Genomic DNA, 17,927 nt, shown 5'->3' with positions numbered 1-17,927 from the left:
TATTTTTTTCCTCCCTAATTTTAGAGTTTTTGGGAAGGGTTCCCAATTATTTATGGGATGTTGGCCCACCCTGAACTGTGCTACAGCTTTGGGAGCCAGGAGGCATACTAGTTATGTGATGTCTCCAAAACTACTATAATGAATTTTATGTTGCAAATGTTGTGTAGGCTGGCTGGAAGGCATTCTCTAGAAGCCTTGTGAAAAAACACAGCGTGTTTTTCAAGTACTAATGTTCCCATTCACACTGTGAGACAATTTTTAGCTGTGGTTACTTGTTTTAAGTGCTGGCAGTTTTCTTTATCAAGGTGGAGGAGGCTCTGTTACTTCATAAAACTGGAAGTTCTTTAACAAGTCAATTACAGACTAAGGCAACAAATAGAAGTGAAAAGTCCCTGAAGTTGGCACAATTTTATTAAGTTGTGTTTTTTGAGGTCTTTCATTTGTCATAAAAGCATAATTGGTCTTGATCTGGAGTAAACATGGAAGATTTTTACCTTTAATTGGTTTAGTTCAACTTCTTCACATGTCACTGAACAACCACAATTACCTTTTATTTTTACTTAGTTATAAATATAAATGGCTGCTTTAAAAACTTTTTTTTGAAAGGCACAAGGTTAAACTGAGCCCTTGGAGGTTCAAGAGGTTTAGCTGGAGAAGGCAATTCTTGTTCTCTAAGGGGATCTTCATTTTCTCTTCCTCCCCCTGCAATTTGCTCACATCAGTCTGCGTTGCTGCATAGTTGGTATCCAAAATAGAACCATGCATCGAGTTACTTATAAAAATATCAACATGATCCAGCAGTTTTTTCCCTGAATGAAGACAGAAGTGTTTTCTGAAACCACTGCCCCAGTGGTGCCAGCTCCACCCTCCCATTTCCAAACAGCTCTGGAAAATATCAAGAGGGGAAAGATAACTTGAAGACTCCAAATAATTCTTGAATTTTCATCCCCAAAATTAAATTCCTGAGGGCAGTGTTTAAAACCAACACAGAAATGTGGTCTTCTCTTGGCAAAAACAAATGTTCAGTGCAGGCCAGTGTAGTCTCACTTCACACTTACTCATTTTCAGGCTTTTGGGCTCCCTGGAAAGCTCTGTTTTTTGGGATGAAGGAAGCGGTGGTGAGCGAGGTGCTTCATAGAGGGTCACTGCTGTGTCTCAGTGTATCCTGACAGCCTCACCTCAGAACCTGGTGCATTAAACCCTTTCTAAGGGGATGGAATAGTTCAGAGTAATTGTTTTGAACGTTCAGCTTTCTTTGGAGAAATCACTCTACTGCTTTTAAATCCCACAGTCACTGAGTGATCAGAGGGGGCTCTGGAAAACGTTATCCATTAAGGATCTAGAGCGCATTCTCTGCACCCCTTCCCACCCCAGGGAAAAATTAAGGCAGGAGGAAATGTGTCCAAAGACAGGCTTTTCTCTCCATTGCTATAGTTACTTGGCAATTAGACCCTTGCAGTGCAATATTGAGTATTTATTGTTGTGTAACTCCAAGGTGATGTTTAGAACGTGCAGTTTTGAAAAACCTTCCTTGCATTTTACAGCCCAGCATGTGTTGTCCCAGGGTTCCTTCCCTCCCTTCTCCCCTCACGCTCTCTTCTCCTTTCTTTCCAGTAAATAAATGTATAAAAGAATAGAGGAGGTTGATTGAAGCCAGAAAGCTTCAAAATAATTGCTGTATTTCTCTGATGGAATTAAACTTTTAGTATGTTCAGAGCTTGTAGCATCAGTTTTCTTAACTGTATACCCGGCTTGAGTTGTGTATGGAATTAGGAAGATTCCTCACAGACTAGGAGTTACATATGGGTTAGGTTTTCAGCAGGTGGCCATCAGACAACCCAGAGGCAGGACTGGGAATCTCAGATGAATAAGTACAACTATTTTTCTTCAAAATTGCTCTTTCCCTGGTGTGTAGTGGAAGAAGCCATGCAGAGGGCACGGCCAGTGCTGTGTCCAGTTCTGGGCCTCTCACTTTAAGAAGGACATTGAGAGGCTGGAGCATGTCCAGAGAAGAGAATGAAGCTGGGGAAGGGTCTGGAGCACCAGGAGCAGCTGAGGGAGCTGGGGGGGCTCAGCCTGGAGAAAAGGAGGCTCAGGGGGGACCTTCTGGCTCTGCAACTCCCTGACAGGAGGGGGGAGCCGGGGGAGGGGGGGGGTCGGGCTCTGCTCCTGGGCAATGAGTGACAGAAAAAGAGGACATAGCCTCAAGCGGTACCAGGGGAGGCTCAGGTTGGACATCAGGAGGAATTTCTTCCTGGAAAGGGTGATCAGGCATTGGAAGGGGCTGCCCAGGGAGGTTTGGAATCCCCAGCCCTGGAGGTGCCCAAGGAAGGCCTGGTTGTGGCACTGAGTGCTCTGGGCTGGGGACAAGGTGGGCATTGGGCACAGGGTGGACTCGATGATCATGGACGTTTTTTCCAACCTTAATGATTCTGTGATTCCATACTTGCATGTGGAGAAGAGGAGCTCCTCTGGAGCTGCGCCAGCCAGAGTTCAAACCCTTTTCAACAGAAGACTTTCTTTTAACCATTAGTTCTGTTTGTCTGTAATGCAGGACAGGATGGCTCACCCTCACCCCAACAGATTTTGTTTTAAAACTTCCTAGCAAGTTTCTTTTAAATCTTGAACCTTCCCTAGGCTGAGTGTATCACCTCTTATTCTGTTTTTTCAAAGAATCCTATAGCATCTCTCCTCTCATTTCCCATGGGATACTAATATGTTCTTGCTCTCCTCTTTTACAAAGAATACTCATGTAACTTCTATAGTTTTACACAACATGAATCACCTCCCCCCCACATTTATAATTTATTTTTCTGTCAAGATCTGCATAGGAAGGCAGTAGAGTAGGAGTTGTCTGCTTGAAATGGTTGACACAGCCTTGGTGTGGGCCCCACTTGCTTTCTGTACTTCCAGAACTCTTTTTTCATGTTCCAGAGAGCTCAGATGTGGGCAGGAACCTCCAGCTCTCGGACTCCATGCTAGTGTGTTGGATTTTAACTCCCAGACACATGGCACATTCACCAGCAGGCACTGATGCCTCGTTTTCTCTTTGAAAACTTTTCAGCTACCCAAGCAACGACGACAAAAAGTTTAAGCCTGAAGTCGAGTAAAAAGAAACCCCTTCTCAGCAGGACTTTGTCCTGAAATGGGAAAGGTGCCAGAGACTCCATTAAGTCTCCTGTTCTATCCTTATTGATTTTATGTGGATGGCAGTTGGATCCTGTGGGGATGAACAATAGTCTGAAGGCTGAGTTGACTTGCAGGAGGGACAGCTTGTGATGCAGTGAAACATCACTCAGGCTTTTCATGTTGATCACATTCCCGTTAATTAGCACATTTTGTGTCTGCGCTGATGTATTTCCAGACCACTTTTGTTGGATTCAGTGGGTGGTGCTGGTTCCAGCTGTCAGGTATGGCTGCTTGAGGCAGAAATTGGAAAAATGGAACAAGATGTGTCACAGCTCATTGTACTAATTCTGCTTTCTGCTGCTTTAGCTGTGAAGATGAAGTTTGCACCCAAAATCTCTGGAGGAAAGCACTTGCATGGAAACACTGACCTGAGTTTTTGCTAACTCCTAAATTCCAGGCAAAAGCACTGCTGCGACATTTCTTGTCTTTATTTGCGGTGTACTATTTTGTGATCATTTTTTAGATTAGTAGACATAGAAAAACTCCTCGAGTGCTGTATTGATGAGGTTTTTTAATGACTAAGCCATGAAAAAGGGCTATTTTTCAGCCTTTAAGCATGTTTTTCCATTCGTCCGTGTCTCTGGCTAATTCTGTACAGATTCTAACTAGTGAACCATGACTATTGTATTAAGAAAGAATCCAGGCCCTCACAATTCTTTTGGCTGGTATATCAGCAGGCTTCAAGTGAAGTGCAACGTGTCAAGGAAAGAGTAAGGAAATAGAAAGTTTTGTTTCCTTCTGGTGTATTTAATCAGCTTCTCCTTGATTCTTTTTTAATGATAGATATTATTGCTACAGTTAATGACCATGTTTGACAGAATGTTGTCAATACTCTTTGCTCAGGCTGAAGACATTTGTGAAAGCTCTTGTCTGTTAAGATTTCTGTGCTGAAAATATAAAGTTAAAGGAGAAGTTGCAAGCAGAGAAATAAACAGCATCCTAGGAAATGCAGCTAAGTGGGACGTGCTGGAAAACTTGGGATCCCAGAAGTCCTGCAGTGCATGGACATCTTGGGTGCTGATGGAGTGGAAAAAGTCGGGTTTAACATTCTTCGTGCAGGGATGGGAATACCTCAAACCTCACACTAAACAAGCAATATGTTGTTTTTCATTAAACATGGTATTTAGATTTACTCATCAGTTCCTGTAGGAAATGGGGGAACTCTTAAAACCTTCATATTCCAAGACTACACTCAGCAAAGCTGCTTTGGAATTGCAATGGGAGACTTTTTTTATTGTTTGTGTGCTATTTTGACACTGTGTACAAAGATCTCCATAGTGAGAACAATCTGTGGCTTGAACACAGAATTCCAAGACGTTGGGTAGTGTCGTAGGTATCTTTTTCCTATATTACTTTCCAAGAAACGCTCAGTTTTCAGCCTCAAATCAAGTGATGCTGCTGGTTTACTGACTCTGACTAATAAAACCCAGCAAGCTAAACTTCACCATTGCTGGAAGACTCTTGCAGCATAAATTCAATTTATGAGAACTCTTAATAAAAGTTTACATACCTTTTAAGTGCCGTGAAAGAAAATGGGCAATGTGACCTAAAGAAAAGGCTTAAGATGTTTTTTTATTAAAAAAATGACTAGTTAGTGAAGTATGAAGGTTTTCTCTAGGATTTTGTTCCTAAGCACGTTCTCACAGTCCCCCTTGGTCCTGGAGAAATGCTGGAATAAACAAAATAAATAGCGTTTCACCATGCATGCAGGGGGATAAAATAAAAACCACAGTGTGCTGGACCACTAATGCTTCAGGAAGTTCTGGCTGAATGTGAAAAGTACTTTGTAATGCTAATAAGTGTTTATCCTTTTGCTTCCTTGAGTGTAATTAAATGTACAGGGAAAGCACATGGATTTTAGAGCTGCTGATTGCAGGATCAAAAGCCTTGTTATTAATTGCACATGAATCCGATGTTGTTGGGCCGTTAAGCCATCAAGTGACATCATTGTTTGCTTCCTTTGTTTACAGACCCTCATTTTACAGAGGGGTGATGCCTGACACGAAGCCTTTTGAGCACTTTGTCCTGTTTAGGTGGGTGATTCCACGCCAGGAGGTTTGGGAAATGCCCGAGGTACAGGTAATGCCAGCTCACAGCACTGGGATTTATGGAATATCCCCGAATTTGCTGTATTTGGTGCCAACCCCTCCACAAATCGCGACAGAAGGCAGGATGGTAGGGACATCCATGGATTTTTTGCCTGCTGGGATCCACTCCACACTCCAAAGTGGAGCCTGCCGGGGAGAGTCCCTTCCTACATCTTAATAAACAAACAACCAAAATTCCCTGAAGCCTGTTCTGCTGTAAACAAGCAAAGCAAGCAGCTGGTCCTCATTTGAAAAAAGATGTGACATCAATTTCAGAAGGAATCTGCAGATCTTCTTAATGCAGATATTTTTGGGGAAAACAAAAAGCAGCTGTTTATTCTTCTTTATACCTATTAGCAGGAAAACAAAATCCAGGATGCTTGTATGTCTTCCGCTAAGAAAAACATCCTCTTGGCCTTGACATTCATTTGGATCTCAAATTGTTTAAAATGTACTGGGCTGCCTAATTCTGCTCCTGCTCTGCCTCTTCAGCAAGCAAATAGGAGCTGTTTCTGTCCAAAACTAAAAGCTACTACAAGTATAGTTGTCATTGAATAAATTGCATGAGTTTTGTGATAAAAATAAGGAAGTTTTAGAAGGGCATTGTCAAATTTAGCAATTCTGGCTTCCCAGTCCCAAGGAAGACACACACGTTAGATGTGTGGAGCCCTGGAAAATGAATGAATTATCTGCCCTGTGTAATGAACAGGTTTGCTTTTCTTAATTACTGCCGGGAGGCAGCTCTGAGGGAACATAAGGACTGGAGGAGGATCTGGGGATTACAAAATAGGAACCGCTTGGGATTGCTGCATCTTACAAACTGGGGTTTAGGAGGTTGGGCTGAGGAGTAGGGGCAAAGAAGGGAATTTGGAGGCGCTTGAGCCTTCTGAGGTCATGTGGCTGCTCCACTAGACATTGCAAGGTCATCTCCCACCTCTGGGTTTATTTGGTAGTGGTTATTGATGGAGTTCAATGTGGTTTTGTGTTTCTCTGAAGCAGTAAAGCTCCTGTTTATCCTGAGATCATTCTCCTGTTTTCTCTCCTTTCCTTCCTGGGTTCATTTTGTTTCTGCAGTAAGAACACGGGTGAGAGCTGCTAGGTCTGCATGTGGTCGTGCAAAGTCATGTTTTACAGTTCTCTCTCAAGCTGTTGTAACTGAATCCATGTCCAAGCAGTTCCCTTCCCTAGAAACTGGGGTTGTCCTTTTCAAATGGAAAGCTGTGGCTGGTTTGGCCTGTTAAGTTAAGGAGCTGTCAGAGCTGTTATCTCCTACAAGGTCCTGTTTGGTATCTGATAGAACTGAGCCACAAACACCTGTCTGAGTCCATCTTGGTCACCTCCTGTGGGGAGGATGTTCCACAGTGTCATCTCCAAGGGAAAAGCCAAGTGTGACTCCTGGTGTCAGCATTTCCAGCTTCTACAGCAAAACAAGGGATGTAAATGGAATAATGGAAGGACTTTTGGCTCACCACAGCCAAGTCTGCAGTGCAGAGAGTACCAGTGGAAGGTTCTTGGGGTCCTGGTGCCAAAACTGTGGTGAAACACGAGCAGAATTGTTCCAAAAGAGCTGCAGAGCAAGGTGGTGCATAGCAAATCCAGCGCTTTCCTGGGGTAACCGGCTGTGTTGTAGCTCTAACATTCCCAGGTCCACACTGAGCACAAATCAGGAATCTGGAGTCAGGATGTCTTACCTGAGATCACTGAAATGAGAATTAGTCCAGTAACAGAAAAAAATGTTTATTTTGGGACAGCTTGAGCAAAGTAGAAATGTTTTATCTGCTCATAAACCCTGATTTCTGTCTTGTATTTGGAATCCTGCTCCAGGTCACCTCCAGATCACCCTGCCTTGGCAGGTGGGTTGGACCAGATGACTTCCAGATGTCCCTTCCAACCCTAAATATTCTGTGATTCTGTGATTCTGTGATCCCTATCAGAGCTGCCTGAGCCCTGAGGGCATCAACCTATGTCAGCATCTGCACAGCTTCCAGCAGGCACCTGCTTGCTGAACTTCCATAGAACGCCGAACACTTCCTTTTCAAACTAATTATCCCTGGCCTTAAGCAGCCGGAGGCTGATTGGTTTTCCGTGTCACTTCAGAGCTGGCGGATGCATTACAGGTAGAACCAGCAGTGACGTGTGAAGTCCAGTTTACCTCTGTAAAGCCCAATTCTCAGCGCTGGCTTGCTACGGAGCTGGCGTGTGCCTTCGTTTAGCCCTAAGGGTCATCTGAGTGCGCTTCAAGGGCCGCAGGCGCTGCAGCGCGGACGCGCCAGCACCGACTGACGGCCGGGCCAGCGCTGGGGGGCGCGCCCCCTCCAGGCCCCGCCCCTGGCCCCGCCTGCCCCTGATTGGCCGCCTATCGCACCTCCGCGCGGCACTTGTGCCGCCCTCCCTTCTCCCCCCCCCACCAGGCAATTGGCTCCTCCCCGCCCCCCCCCCCCCCCGCGGCAAGGCTCCTCCGCCCCGCCGCGCTCCAATACTTGGCGATGGCCGGCGAGTCGCGCGCTGATTGGTGGAGCGGGGCGCGGCGGGGCGGCGCTGGACCCGGATGTTCCCGCCGGGCGGCGGCGGAAGCAGCGGACGGGCCGCGGCCTCTCAGCGACAGCGACGGACCGGGAGGCGCCGCCGTTTTTACCGCCCCGCGCACCCGCCCCCGCCGACATGGTGAGAGCGGCACCGCGCCGGCACCGCGCCGCGGACCCGCACCGCCGCCGCGCGCACAGGGGACCTCGCCCGGCTTTCCCCCGGGCGGCGAGGAGGGAGCGGGAACGGAGGGACGGGCGGTGCTGCGGGGCCTGGGGGGCGGGAGGGCCTCATCTCGGCAGGGCCCGCCCGGTGCACCGCTGCCCGATCACTGCCCGGTCCTTGCACCCTGTCCCGGGCGGTATTCCCGGAGGGAAGGCTGTGGAATCCCGGCGGGAGTGGTTCCGCTTTGGCGGCGGCTGGTACCGCCCGGGATATTGCTGGGCCCATCCACTGTTGCTGCTGTGCTTAAATTCAAATTCTCTCTCCCCGTCGGGAAGAGGGATGGGTGTTCGCTGTGCTGGGAGCTCATGGAAGCTGCGAAATACAGGAAAGCCAAACGCAGCCGGAACAGGGGGTGCTGCAGCCTTGGCTGCTCCTCCACCGGGCTCAGAACTTTCCTTCCCCCACGGAGAACCTCCAGTTTCCTCAGCCATGTGGAATAATCTCCATCCCACCGTGTGTTTCCTGGATTAGCCCAGGGCACAAACCTTTGAATTTGGTGCTGTGGGGAGGGAGCAGATTCCATCGGCTCCGAGCCAGGGCAGGGATAAAATGGGGGCTGCCCAGGCCCTTCCCTGCATTCGTGGGCAGGGGCTTTTCCACAGCCTCCTCATGGATGGAATCACTTGTAGGAAATCACATCACCTTATGCTGTTTAGAAATTTATAGTTCAGGTTTTCCAGCATAACAATTTCAGAATGTTCAAATGTATTTAGTTTGTAGAAGAACAACCCTGAGCCCAGCAATACAAATGGTGTTAACCAAACAAGTGTAATCCTTGACTTAATACCTTCAACCATAAGAATTTCAGAGTCAGTGCTTGTATGTTTTTTGCCACCCGTATCATGCAGGATAAAGATCTTTGGTGTTAGGTGAAAGGTGAAGAAGAGTGGAGATCAAAGTTCTGCTCCTCTCATTGGTTCAGGTGCTGTATCTGACTTCTGACAGGAGGGAGCATCTTATTGCAGTTGTGTAGCTTATTTTAACGCACTGAAATCTCTGAGCGTGAGACCTGACTGTGGAATTTGAAATTGGGATTCCAGCAGACTACCCTGACTTCTGCCATGGCAAAATTCCTCACAGGAGAAGAGGGCAAGGAAAACAAGGAAGCCTCAAGTAAAATAACAGTGGTGGTACCGACTTCCTTAAGGGGATATAAAACCTGCAGTCAGGGTTTCAGTGTAACTGTGCCAGTCTTTTGAAAGAAGTAGAGCACAAATCCTTTGGAAATTTCCTGAGTGTTAAAAGCTTATACTGCCTTCTGATATTTTCATGTTTAGTCATGGAGATCACAGCAGGAGAAATTTGATCAGAACTTCCAACAGCATGTGGTGATTTCCAATATTGAGTGGACTTCAGGGAAGAACCTGCAGCTTCCAGTTTCAACTCAAGTGCAAACCCAGACTTTAGGGTGCTTCCAAGATCTCTAATTTTAGCGGTCTGAGGCGAGGATACAGAAATGGATCATTAAAATGATGAAATGGCCCTTTTATTGCAGAGAACAGCTGGGAGCAGCTGGTGTGGTGCAGCATATTGGGTCAAACACCTTCTTGGTACCACAGGGTTACCAATATCTGTGCAGAGCAAAGATGGGAACCTTTGTTTCCAGTCTGTGCTCCCAGGGCGCTGAAGGGAGAACTTGGAACTGTGTCCACATTTCAGTCAGGTGCTCAGTGAAACAGGGCAGGGCAGCATATGAAGCTTGAAAACTGCCTGGATGGATGTGTCTTCTGAGCTAAAAATAAACAAAATGCACTGTTCAGGGAAAGCAGGACTTGGGAGAGTGGATCTACTGAGATTTCTGGAGTTGTGGGCTATGAATGGATGGAATCCAGTTACTCTTTGTAAAAAATAAAACCCTTTTTCCAGGGTTACATAAACTGGTGTGATTACGTTAGCAGGGATTTCTTCTACTATGCAACTGTTGAGGAAAAGGAGGACAATTTTAGGAAAATATATGATTCAATCAACCATAAAGTCAGTCTGTCTTGTGTAGTGCTGGCTGGCATTATCCTTGTAGGATTTTTGAGGCAGCTGAGAAGTGCAGAGACATGGCTGGCCCAGAGTGTGTGGTGTGACAGTGGCACGCAGCACACAAACCTCAGGAGCTGCTCAGAGTCACACTGTTTTTCAGGGAAGGGGTTGTTTGTCTGGAATCAGCCCATCTCTAACCTGGCTGTGTCTGTTTTGACACCTCCCATGTGTGAGAGCTCAGGAGATGTTTTCAGTCTCCACAGCAAGTCCTTTGCACCTTGTGCCTTCTAAGAAACACCAACTTCAGCTGTTTTGTGGAGTCTGTTTTATTAGCCAAGCCAAGAGTGTGACCTTAGCTAAATGTTATCCTAAACGGCAAATTCCCAAAATAATCAAGTCAGAGGATATCAGTGGGATAGGGAATACTGCCATTGCACTGATGCTTAATCTTGTGGTTTAGTAGGGAAGGAAAAGCATTCACAAGTTGAAGTTGTTCAAACAGGATTTCCTCATATGGTAAATATATGTGCTGATATGGGACTAGTTGACATCTGGGAGGGAAACAAAATGAAAGTGCAGCTCAGCTCTTTTGAATGCCTATTTTTAGTCTTTATTACTGTAGTTGAGTTGAGAAATTACTTTCTCTGGGAAGGAGACATTGCTGCCCTATTCAGTTTCTGCTTCCACAGCTGTCAGTTTTGCTTTCCTTCCTTCCCTTGACTTCCCTGTGCGAAGGATGTCTGGGGAACTCGGAGTTGCGCATCATCATGCAGTGCTCCCCAGTGCTCTGTACTGGGCCACTTTGGCTTTGATGGATCATTGAATCCCAGAATGGTTTGGGTTGGAAGGGACCTTAAAGCCCATCCAGTGCCAACCCCTGCCATGGGCAGGGACACCTTCCACCAGCCCAGGCTGCTCCAAGCTCCATCCAACCTGGCCTTGGACAATTCCAGGGATGGGGCAGCCACAGGTTCTCTGGGCAACCTGTGCCAGGGCCTCAGCCCCTCCCAGGGAAGAATTTCTTCCCAATATCCCATCTAACCCTACTCTCTGTCAGTGGGAAGCCATTCCCCCTTGTTCTGTCACTCCAGACCCTTGTAAACAGTCTCTCTCCGTCTTTCCTGTCAGCTCCTTCAGGTACTGAAAGTCCACAATTAGGTCGCCCCAAAGCCTTAAAACTCCAATTTATACCCAGATGGTCTATAATAATTTAGATAATAAATATCTAAATAAATAAATAAAGACTGCAAACTTGCTGTGCAGTACCAGTGCTTGTGTTTATTCTCCTGTCTGCCCGTTAAGGGGATATTTGGTCAAGTCCAAATAGCTCCTTACCCTGCTAAGTAAACTTGTAGAGAAGCGTTTTGTGGGGATTTTCCCCCTTGAGCTGGTGCAGATGGTGGTAGAGCTTCCTCAAAGTGAAATACAACAGTATTTTAGTGCCTACTGAAGAGGGCAATTTTGCTGGAGAAGTGAAAGGTGCCTGTGCAGGCAGCGTAAGCTGGAGTTTAGGGCTATAGAATCACAGGGTAGTTTGGGTTGGAAGGACCTTAAAAGGCCCTATAGTCCAACCCCTTCCATGGGCAGGGACACCTTGCACTAGACCAGGCTGCTCAGAGCTCCATCCATGCTAAGCCCTGTTTTTCTACCTCGCTTTAATTCAATGTGATTTAAGGATTTTTTCTTTTTTTCAGGCAAAGGAGATACTCAAAGTGATGTTGATCTTCTGTTTTTATCGATATTTTTTTATTCAGTCACTTTATAGTGATTTACAAAGGACATGAAATTTCCTGCTTTCCCACTGAGTCCTGTAAGGAGTCCTGAAGAGTTTAAAAAACCCTCAACCAAGTAAATCTTTGTCTCTCTCCTTAATGCACAAAGTCTAAAGCATGTTTACCCTTCAGTTTTTCCTAATCTTTTGCCACTTCCTGGAATAAGAGTGAAAAAAAACTCACTTAAAAACATGTGATTTCAAATTTGAATTTCTTTAACCACTGAGGTTTCATCCTTGAAGGAGCAATTAATACATCTTACCAGTATAAGCTTTTCCCAAGCTTCCTGCTCTCTCTAGCTGGGCTTTACCTCACATTTTGTTTTCTGAATGGTTGTGTTAATTAGAACATAAAGATCAAGAACTCTGGGCAGTACAGTGGAGGTGTGGCCACTTTAAACCAGAGTTTAAAACCAGAGTTTAAACTGATTTTTTTCTTCATCTTTTGTATAATGCCTTCTTAATTATTTAATAGTCCTTGACTGAGGGGTTCATGTTGACTTTAATGTGAGAATTGACCAAATACTCTGTGTAGGTACCTGGCTGAGAGCTGTAACTGAACCACTGGAGAGTGTTGAGCTGTTGTGACTTACTTGAGTTTCAATAATTCAGGGTTCCTGTCACCTGGACCTTGTCCAGTGGCCAGAAATCACTTATTAATCCTGATTGCCTCCAAACAGGTTGTCTTGGGAAGTGGTAGATGAGACACAGATGACCTTTTGAGACTTCCTTTGTGGGGCACAAGGGGGAATATGGGTTGAGTAAGTTTTGAAGATGTTTCCCTGTTAGTTGAGCTGAAGGAATTTATCATGGAGAGAAAACACGGTGTACTTGAGGAAGGGGCTTTGCTTGTTCTCTAATTAAAATATAATTTCCCTGAACAGGTGCTGTCTGAGTAATGCCAGATGCAATGGAATCCTCTCCTTCTCCTGATCTTTTAGGTACAACCCAGCTTTGAGTGAGGAATTGAAAACAGGATCTATTCCTTATTTGTGCCCCAAATGGACTTCTATTTAGAATGACTTTAGTTGCATTAGGTAATATCTCGTGCTGTGTTTCCTGGAGTGATGGCCTGAGACTTGGCATCAACCAGGAGATTAATTTCCTTGTGTTATCTGGTGCTGGTGTTTTGCCCTCCCTCCCTTTTCAAGGGTTTGGGAGGAAATACTCAACTTGCTTTGAGCTCATACTCTTTGTGCTGCACCTTTCAAGTTGGATTGAAGAACTGGGAATGGATTTGCAGGCCTTTGACTTATCTGGCTCCTCTGCTGATAAATTACCTACTTTGTTCTCGCTCTATGCAAATTAAACCGTATATTTCATCAGTGTACCTGTAGTATTTTCATTGCAGGGTTGGTTTAGGAGTCCTGACTCTGGATTTAAACTCTTGGGACAGGACTCCAGGTGTTTGCAGCCATGCTGCAGAGCTTGTCCTTGCCAGGGTCGTGTCCCTGAGTCTAAGGAGAATGTCCTCCATGACTTTTTGTTACAGAAAGTGGAGCTGAGTTCTTTCCTGGTGCACTGACTTGGAATTTCAATCACGTCCTTGTTGCAAAGTGGGAGGGTTACCAGCCTGGGCGAAAGCAGAACTCAGGATCTCACAATTTTAGCAGCATCAGCTGAAACAAGACTGAAAACAGCACTTAAGAGGATTTTGTGTGGAAGGAAAAAGGGTTGAGACTGCACTGAAGACAGAAGCTTAGTGGTTGCCTAAAGCCACCATAAATAAAATACTCCTTATTCTTTCAGAGAATTTTGTTTGCATTTCTTCAGGTGTCTTTTTGATTAGACAAACTGCTGAGTTTGAAAGTGATGTCCTGTTACCTGCCTTCCCTGGTCATTTTTGCTTTGGTAAAGATCAGGATTTAAAAAGCTTCTGCCTGCCCAGATGGTGGGGGTCTGGCTGTGAGCCTGGGCTGCAATCTGAGACTGGCTCCAGAAACAAGAGATGGGGCTTTCGGTGAGTTAATTCAAAGGAGGAGAGAGCCATGAAATGGAAGAATGAGGTAAAATATCAGCTGCATTGTGCTGATCACAACAGTTAAAGCTGTATTTATCTACTGAGTGCTGTCACCCCTCATGTTTAGGGGTCATCACAGAGAGGTTTGGCTATAATCTTGGCTTAGCATTGACAGTGCTCCACTGGGTGGTCAAACACCGCTTCAGCAGCCATGAGTCCGGGCAGGGCTATTCCAGAGCTTGGTGAGGTGAAGAACTGGCCAAATGGAATAACTATTAACTTCACATTAGAGTGAAGGAGAAATCTAACATGGGTTGAAGGTGGCACATACCAGGTGGAGCTCTGCTCATGCAGAAAGTGTCTCTACTGCTTGAATTTATTAAAAGTTTTGCAGAATTATCTGTGGTGTTGGATCCCACACTGCCTGTCTGCAGGTGCAATTGAGGGCAGGTCAGCAGTGGCAAGGAAAGCATGGAAAGACTTCAAGAATAGGCAAATCTGGGAATTATGTCAAGGGAAGGAAATCTGGGAAGCATGAATATGTTGTTAACTGGAGGTATGGTATTCCTATGGCCTGTGTGTATGTTTAAAACTTGGATTCCTGGGGCAAAACTGGGCTGTTGGGAGCTTTGCAGGACAGTCAGCAAAGTACTTGGTGCAATACCCGGGCAAAAGGCATATTAACCTACTTTTTTGACCTTTTAGGTAATGGGAGAACGCTCAGGATGAGGCTGATGAGAGATCCCCTGTGTGTCCTCCCTGCCTTGCCAGGCATCCGGTTACTTGCCAGAGTAATCTCATGAATTTACAACCCTGGCTACCAGCCTCCAGGACAGCAAAATGCTGAGTTTACACGTAGAGCCGGGCAGCTGCAGCTCTGAGAGGCTGGGACACAGCACCATCCTGCGTTTGGGCCGTTCAGTGGGTGTCAGTTGTGCTGTCATGAGCATGCGATGGTTACTGTCACCTTGGTAATACATCATGTGCCCCCTTCTGCCCTAACTATGTGCCTTTTCTCTTTTTTTTTTTTTTTTGATGTAATTCCTCATAGAACAACATAGACAACATAGACTGGAAGGAGAGCCTGGATCTGTCAGGCTGGGACCAACTTGCCGAACTTGGCTGTTTCTGCAAGAAAAAAACCTTTCCATTTCAATTGAGCAGTTCCAAAACTTTTGTGACCGGGCTGATTGGAACATGAACCAAGAATAAAAGAGCATTTTGAAAAGGTCATTGAGCATTAACGGGATTAAAAGAAAGCATCACAAACGACACATTTGCAGATGGCCAGGGTGGCAAATCGCAGCGCTGAATCTCAAGAGCTGCTGTATTTGTAGTAATTGTGGTTTCAATTTAAAAAATACAATAATTGCCCTCCATAAAAATTAAGCGGACCTTCCTTAGGGACGGGTTTGGGTGGCTCCTCAGGAATATTTGAATGGAAGGCAGGAAGATAGTGTGAAAACCAGGTCATCAGACTTGTGAACCAACACAACCATGCTGCATGGGCTGATTTCAGAGCCTGAACTAACCCAGTTCGTACGTTTACAGAGGAAGAACGAAGTAATGAAGTGGGAGGATGGGGATGAGAAGTCATTAATCAGTAATTTGGGATCCACCTGCAGGGTTGAAGCTCAGAGCTGGCCAGAGGGATCCTGCAGGGGTAGATGCATTAGAGCTCTTCCAGGGTCAGGAGAAGGATCCTGTGAGGATTTCCTGTGCATGGGCACAGATCTGCTGCATCCTGTGAGTCAGGGTGAGCAGGCAGGGGGGAAGGACGTGGGCGGGAGGTGGGGGGCGCAGTTCTTAGAAAGCAAGGCTTGACTGCACAACCCCTTCAGATGTACAAAGGGTTTGTGAAGCTGCAGAAAATGGTTGAAGTACAGTGTTGAACTCAGTCACAAGGAAATATTGAGGTACCTGATGTTACCTGATGCATTAGGTATTACTGAGTGGTTTTACTGCCAGTAAAGCTCCTGTGGGTGTCTGTCTTTTGGGGTATGTACACACTCAACATCTGTCCTGGTAGTGAAACCCTTTGCAGCATGTTGCAGCTTCCTAATGAAGTGTTTGCAAAACTAGGACAAGGTCTTGTCTCAGTGCTGTGCTCTAACAGGTTATTTCCATTTTGTTTAGCTAAGATTTTTTATCTGTAGTTAGGTCTAACAATATGTTATTTTGGGTTAAAACCAGACTTAAAATGAGGAAAGAAATCCTGTTGTGCAGTAACATCGAATTAAATCTTATTAGCAAAGTTGGTCAGTTCTACAGTCAACTTGAGTGTTTCAGTCCCATTTATCAAAAGTTAGAGATGCTTTTTGCAATCTGTGCAACTTTCCTCTGCAGCCCCCACTTTCCTCTTTCATATGGGGCTAACATTGCTTAGTCACTCCCTGCCACAATTTATTGGGAAATGACTTTTTGCAAACTTTATGCTTGGCACCGGATAAAAGCCAGTAAATTGCATTGTCACGTTCAATGACAAGTTTAATAAATAAAGCATTGTTTCTGTTAGCCAGAAGACAAATGCTGGTGTAGAAATCATTAGTGATCCTGGCAAAAGGTCAGATGAATAGCTGTTTCCAGAAATCCTTGGTGCTGGTCCATCCTGCTCTTCTGTTTGTGAGTGGTGGCTCTTTTCCTTGGAGAGGTGATGGAGACTTGCATTGGATTTATATAAATTAAGGCGATAAACGGTAAATTAGTTTTGAAAGTATCAAATATGCAAATAGGTGCCATCTGGAAATGCATCCTTGCTAGGAAGGAGGTGCCAAGGAAATGTTAATCTTTTTGCTGTGTGCTGTGCACCTTTGTAGATGTGGTAACAGGAACTTCATCGGGCAGAGTGTACTCCTGGAGCTGCTGGATTCTCACTTCTCAAGCAATTAGAGAATTACAGGCAAGTGCCCTGCTCCAGACTATCAGAGGTTGTAGTTTCTTCTCCACAGATGTAAAATGTTTTGACAAGTTGTTCCATGAGATTAAGCTGCAGGCAGCTCTGGGTTATTTAGAAGCTCATGGCTGGAAATGCCTTCCGTGTGTTATAACTCACTTGATAATTGTTTTAGAGCTGGGTTGGGATGTTGGGTAATGTGCTATGGACAGAGAACAATGCTGGCATGGTTTGGAGGTAGGAATGAGGGAGGGAAGTCAGATGCAACATCTTATTGAAAGGGTGCTTGGAAGAACTCCCTCAAGGTAAAGCACAAACAAGGATCTGGCAAACACTGATCATTGAGCTTGTCTGGAGGAGATCTCTTTGATAGCTGCTCCTAGAAGCTCATTGCTACTCCTTTAATCTGTCCAGGCCTTGCCATAGTTGTGCTATCAACCCAAAATTGTGAGAAGTATCCAGTGTCAGCAGCTGGTGCCAAGGAAGGTTAAGCTGCCTCACTTGCTCTCCTTCCCATAGATTATTTTAGTTCCCCTGCGTGAGGCTTCGGAGCAGATGTGGGAGTTCCTCATTCCCAGAGAACCTCTTTAAAGAAGAGATCCCTCATGAGCTCTTGTCTGTCTGAAGTTTGTGTGTTGCTTTCTGGAACAATGTGGAACAAAAGCTGTTTAGAGTAGACCCCTCATTTTTTGGCAAGCGTGCAGGTGCATTTGCAGTGCGTACAACTGGCTCGAATTTAGAAAACAAGCTGTAAAAGGGTTTTCGGTCAGTAACTGGGGCTGGTGCTGCTGTGTGCTCAATTGTATTTAAAAGTTATTTCAGAGCAGAATGAAACAAATAATGTTGTGCAGGAGAACGTCTCCGAGGAGGATTCGCTGACTCAAAAGCTGTGACGTGGCTTGTACAATTGCTCTGTAAATAAATACAGATTACGGGGGAGCTGGGGGAGACAGTACAGCAGCTTCTGCTAAAGCCTTCCGCTCCATCACTTCTTGCTTTTATTTTAATCTTTAATCCTTCTCACTTGGTATTCGTGGAACGAGCAGTGTCACCAAGTGGCTGTTTGGTCTTGACCGCAGCAAATTGGGCTGGACGTGTTACTGAACACACAACGTGGTCAGAAGTGTCTGAGATAATAAAAGCCACTGGATCCCATCCCAACCAAAAAAGACAAAGGTAAATGTAGCTCAACAGAAGGAGGATGAAGTCTGCATCAGTGTCTTGTTCTTTTAATAATCTTTGACCTTTTATGACTGTCTTCAGGTTTTATTGCCTTTGATTGGTTCCTAAGTGTGCAATTGCTTTTTC

General features: G+C 45.4%; 1 protein-coding gene and 1 long non-coding RNA gene across 3 annotated transcripts in view; both read left to right on the top strand.

The window, feature by feature from the left end:
* Nucleotides 1–7,832: 7,832 nt before the first annotated feature.
* CAPZB (capping actin protein of muscle Z-line subunit beta) overlaps nucleotides 7,833–17,927 on the top strand; it is a 57,358-nt gene continuing 47,263 nt past the window's right edge. For both annotated transcript variants that reach the window (XM_018086306.2, XM_018086305.3), the window contains exon 1: nucleotides 7,833–7,940. In XM_018086306.2, the coding sequence (XP_017941795.1) occupies nucleotides 7,938–7,940 (3 nt within the window). In that variant the 5' untranslated portion in view covers nucleotides 7,833–7,937. The remainder of the gene's footprint in view (nucleotides 7,941–17,927) is intronic.
* On the top strand, nucleotides 12,550–13,514 carry LOC108642017. Its single transcript, XR_001922403.1, has 2 exons — nucleotides 12,550–12,803; nucleotides 13,259–13,514. It is a non-coding gene; the product is annotated as an uncharacterized LOC108642017 (long non-coding RNA).

This window comes from Manacus vitellinus, unplaced genomic scaffold (assembly GCF_001715985.3).
Source record: "Manacus vitellinus isolate BGI_N305 unplaced genomic scaffold, ASM171598v3 scaffold_92_pilon, whole genome shotgun sequence".
In the NCBI taxonomy this organism is placed as follows: domain Eukaryota; kingdom Metazoa; phylum Chordata; class Aves; order Passeriformes; family Pipridae; genus Manacus; species Manacus vitellinus.
This window is presented reverse-complemented; position numbering and strand designations above follow the sequence as displayed.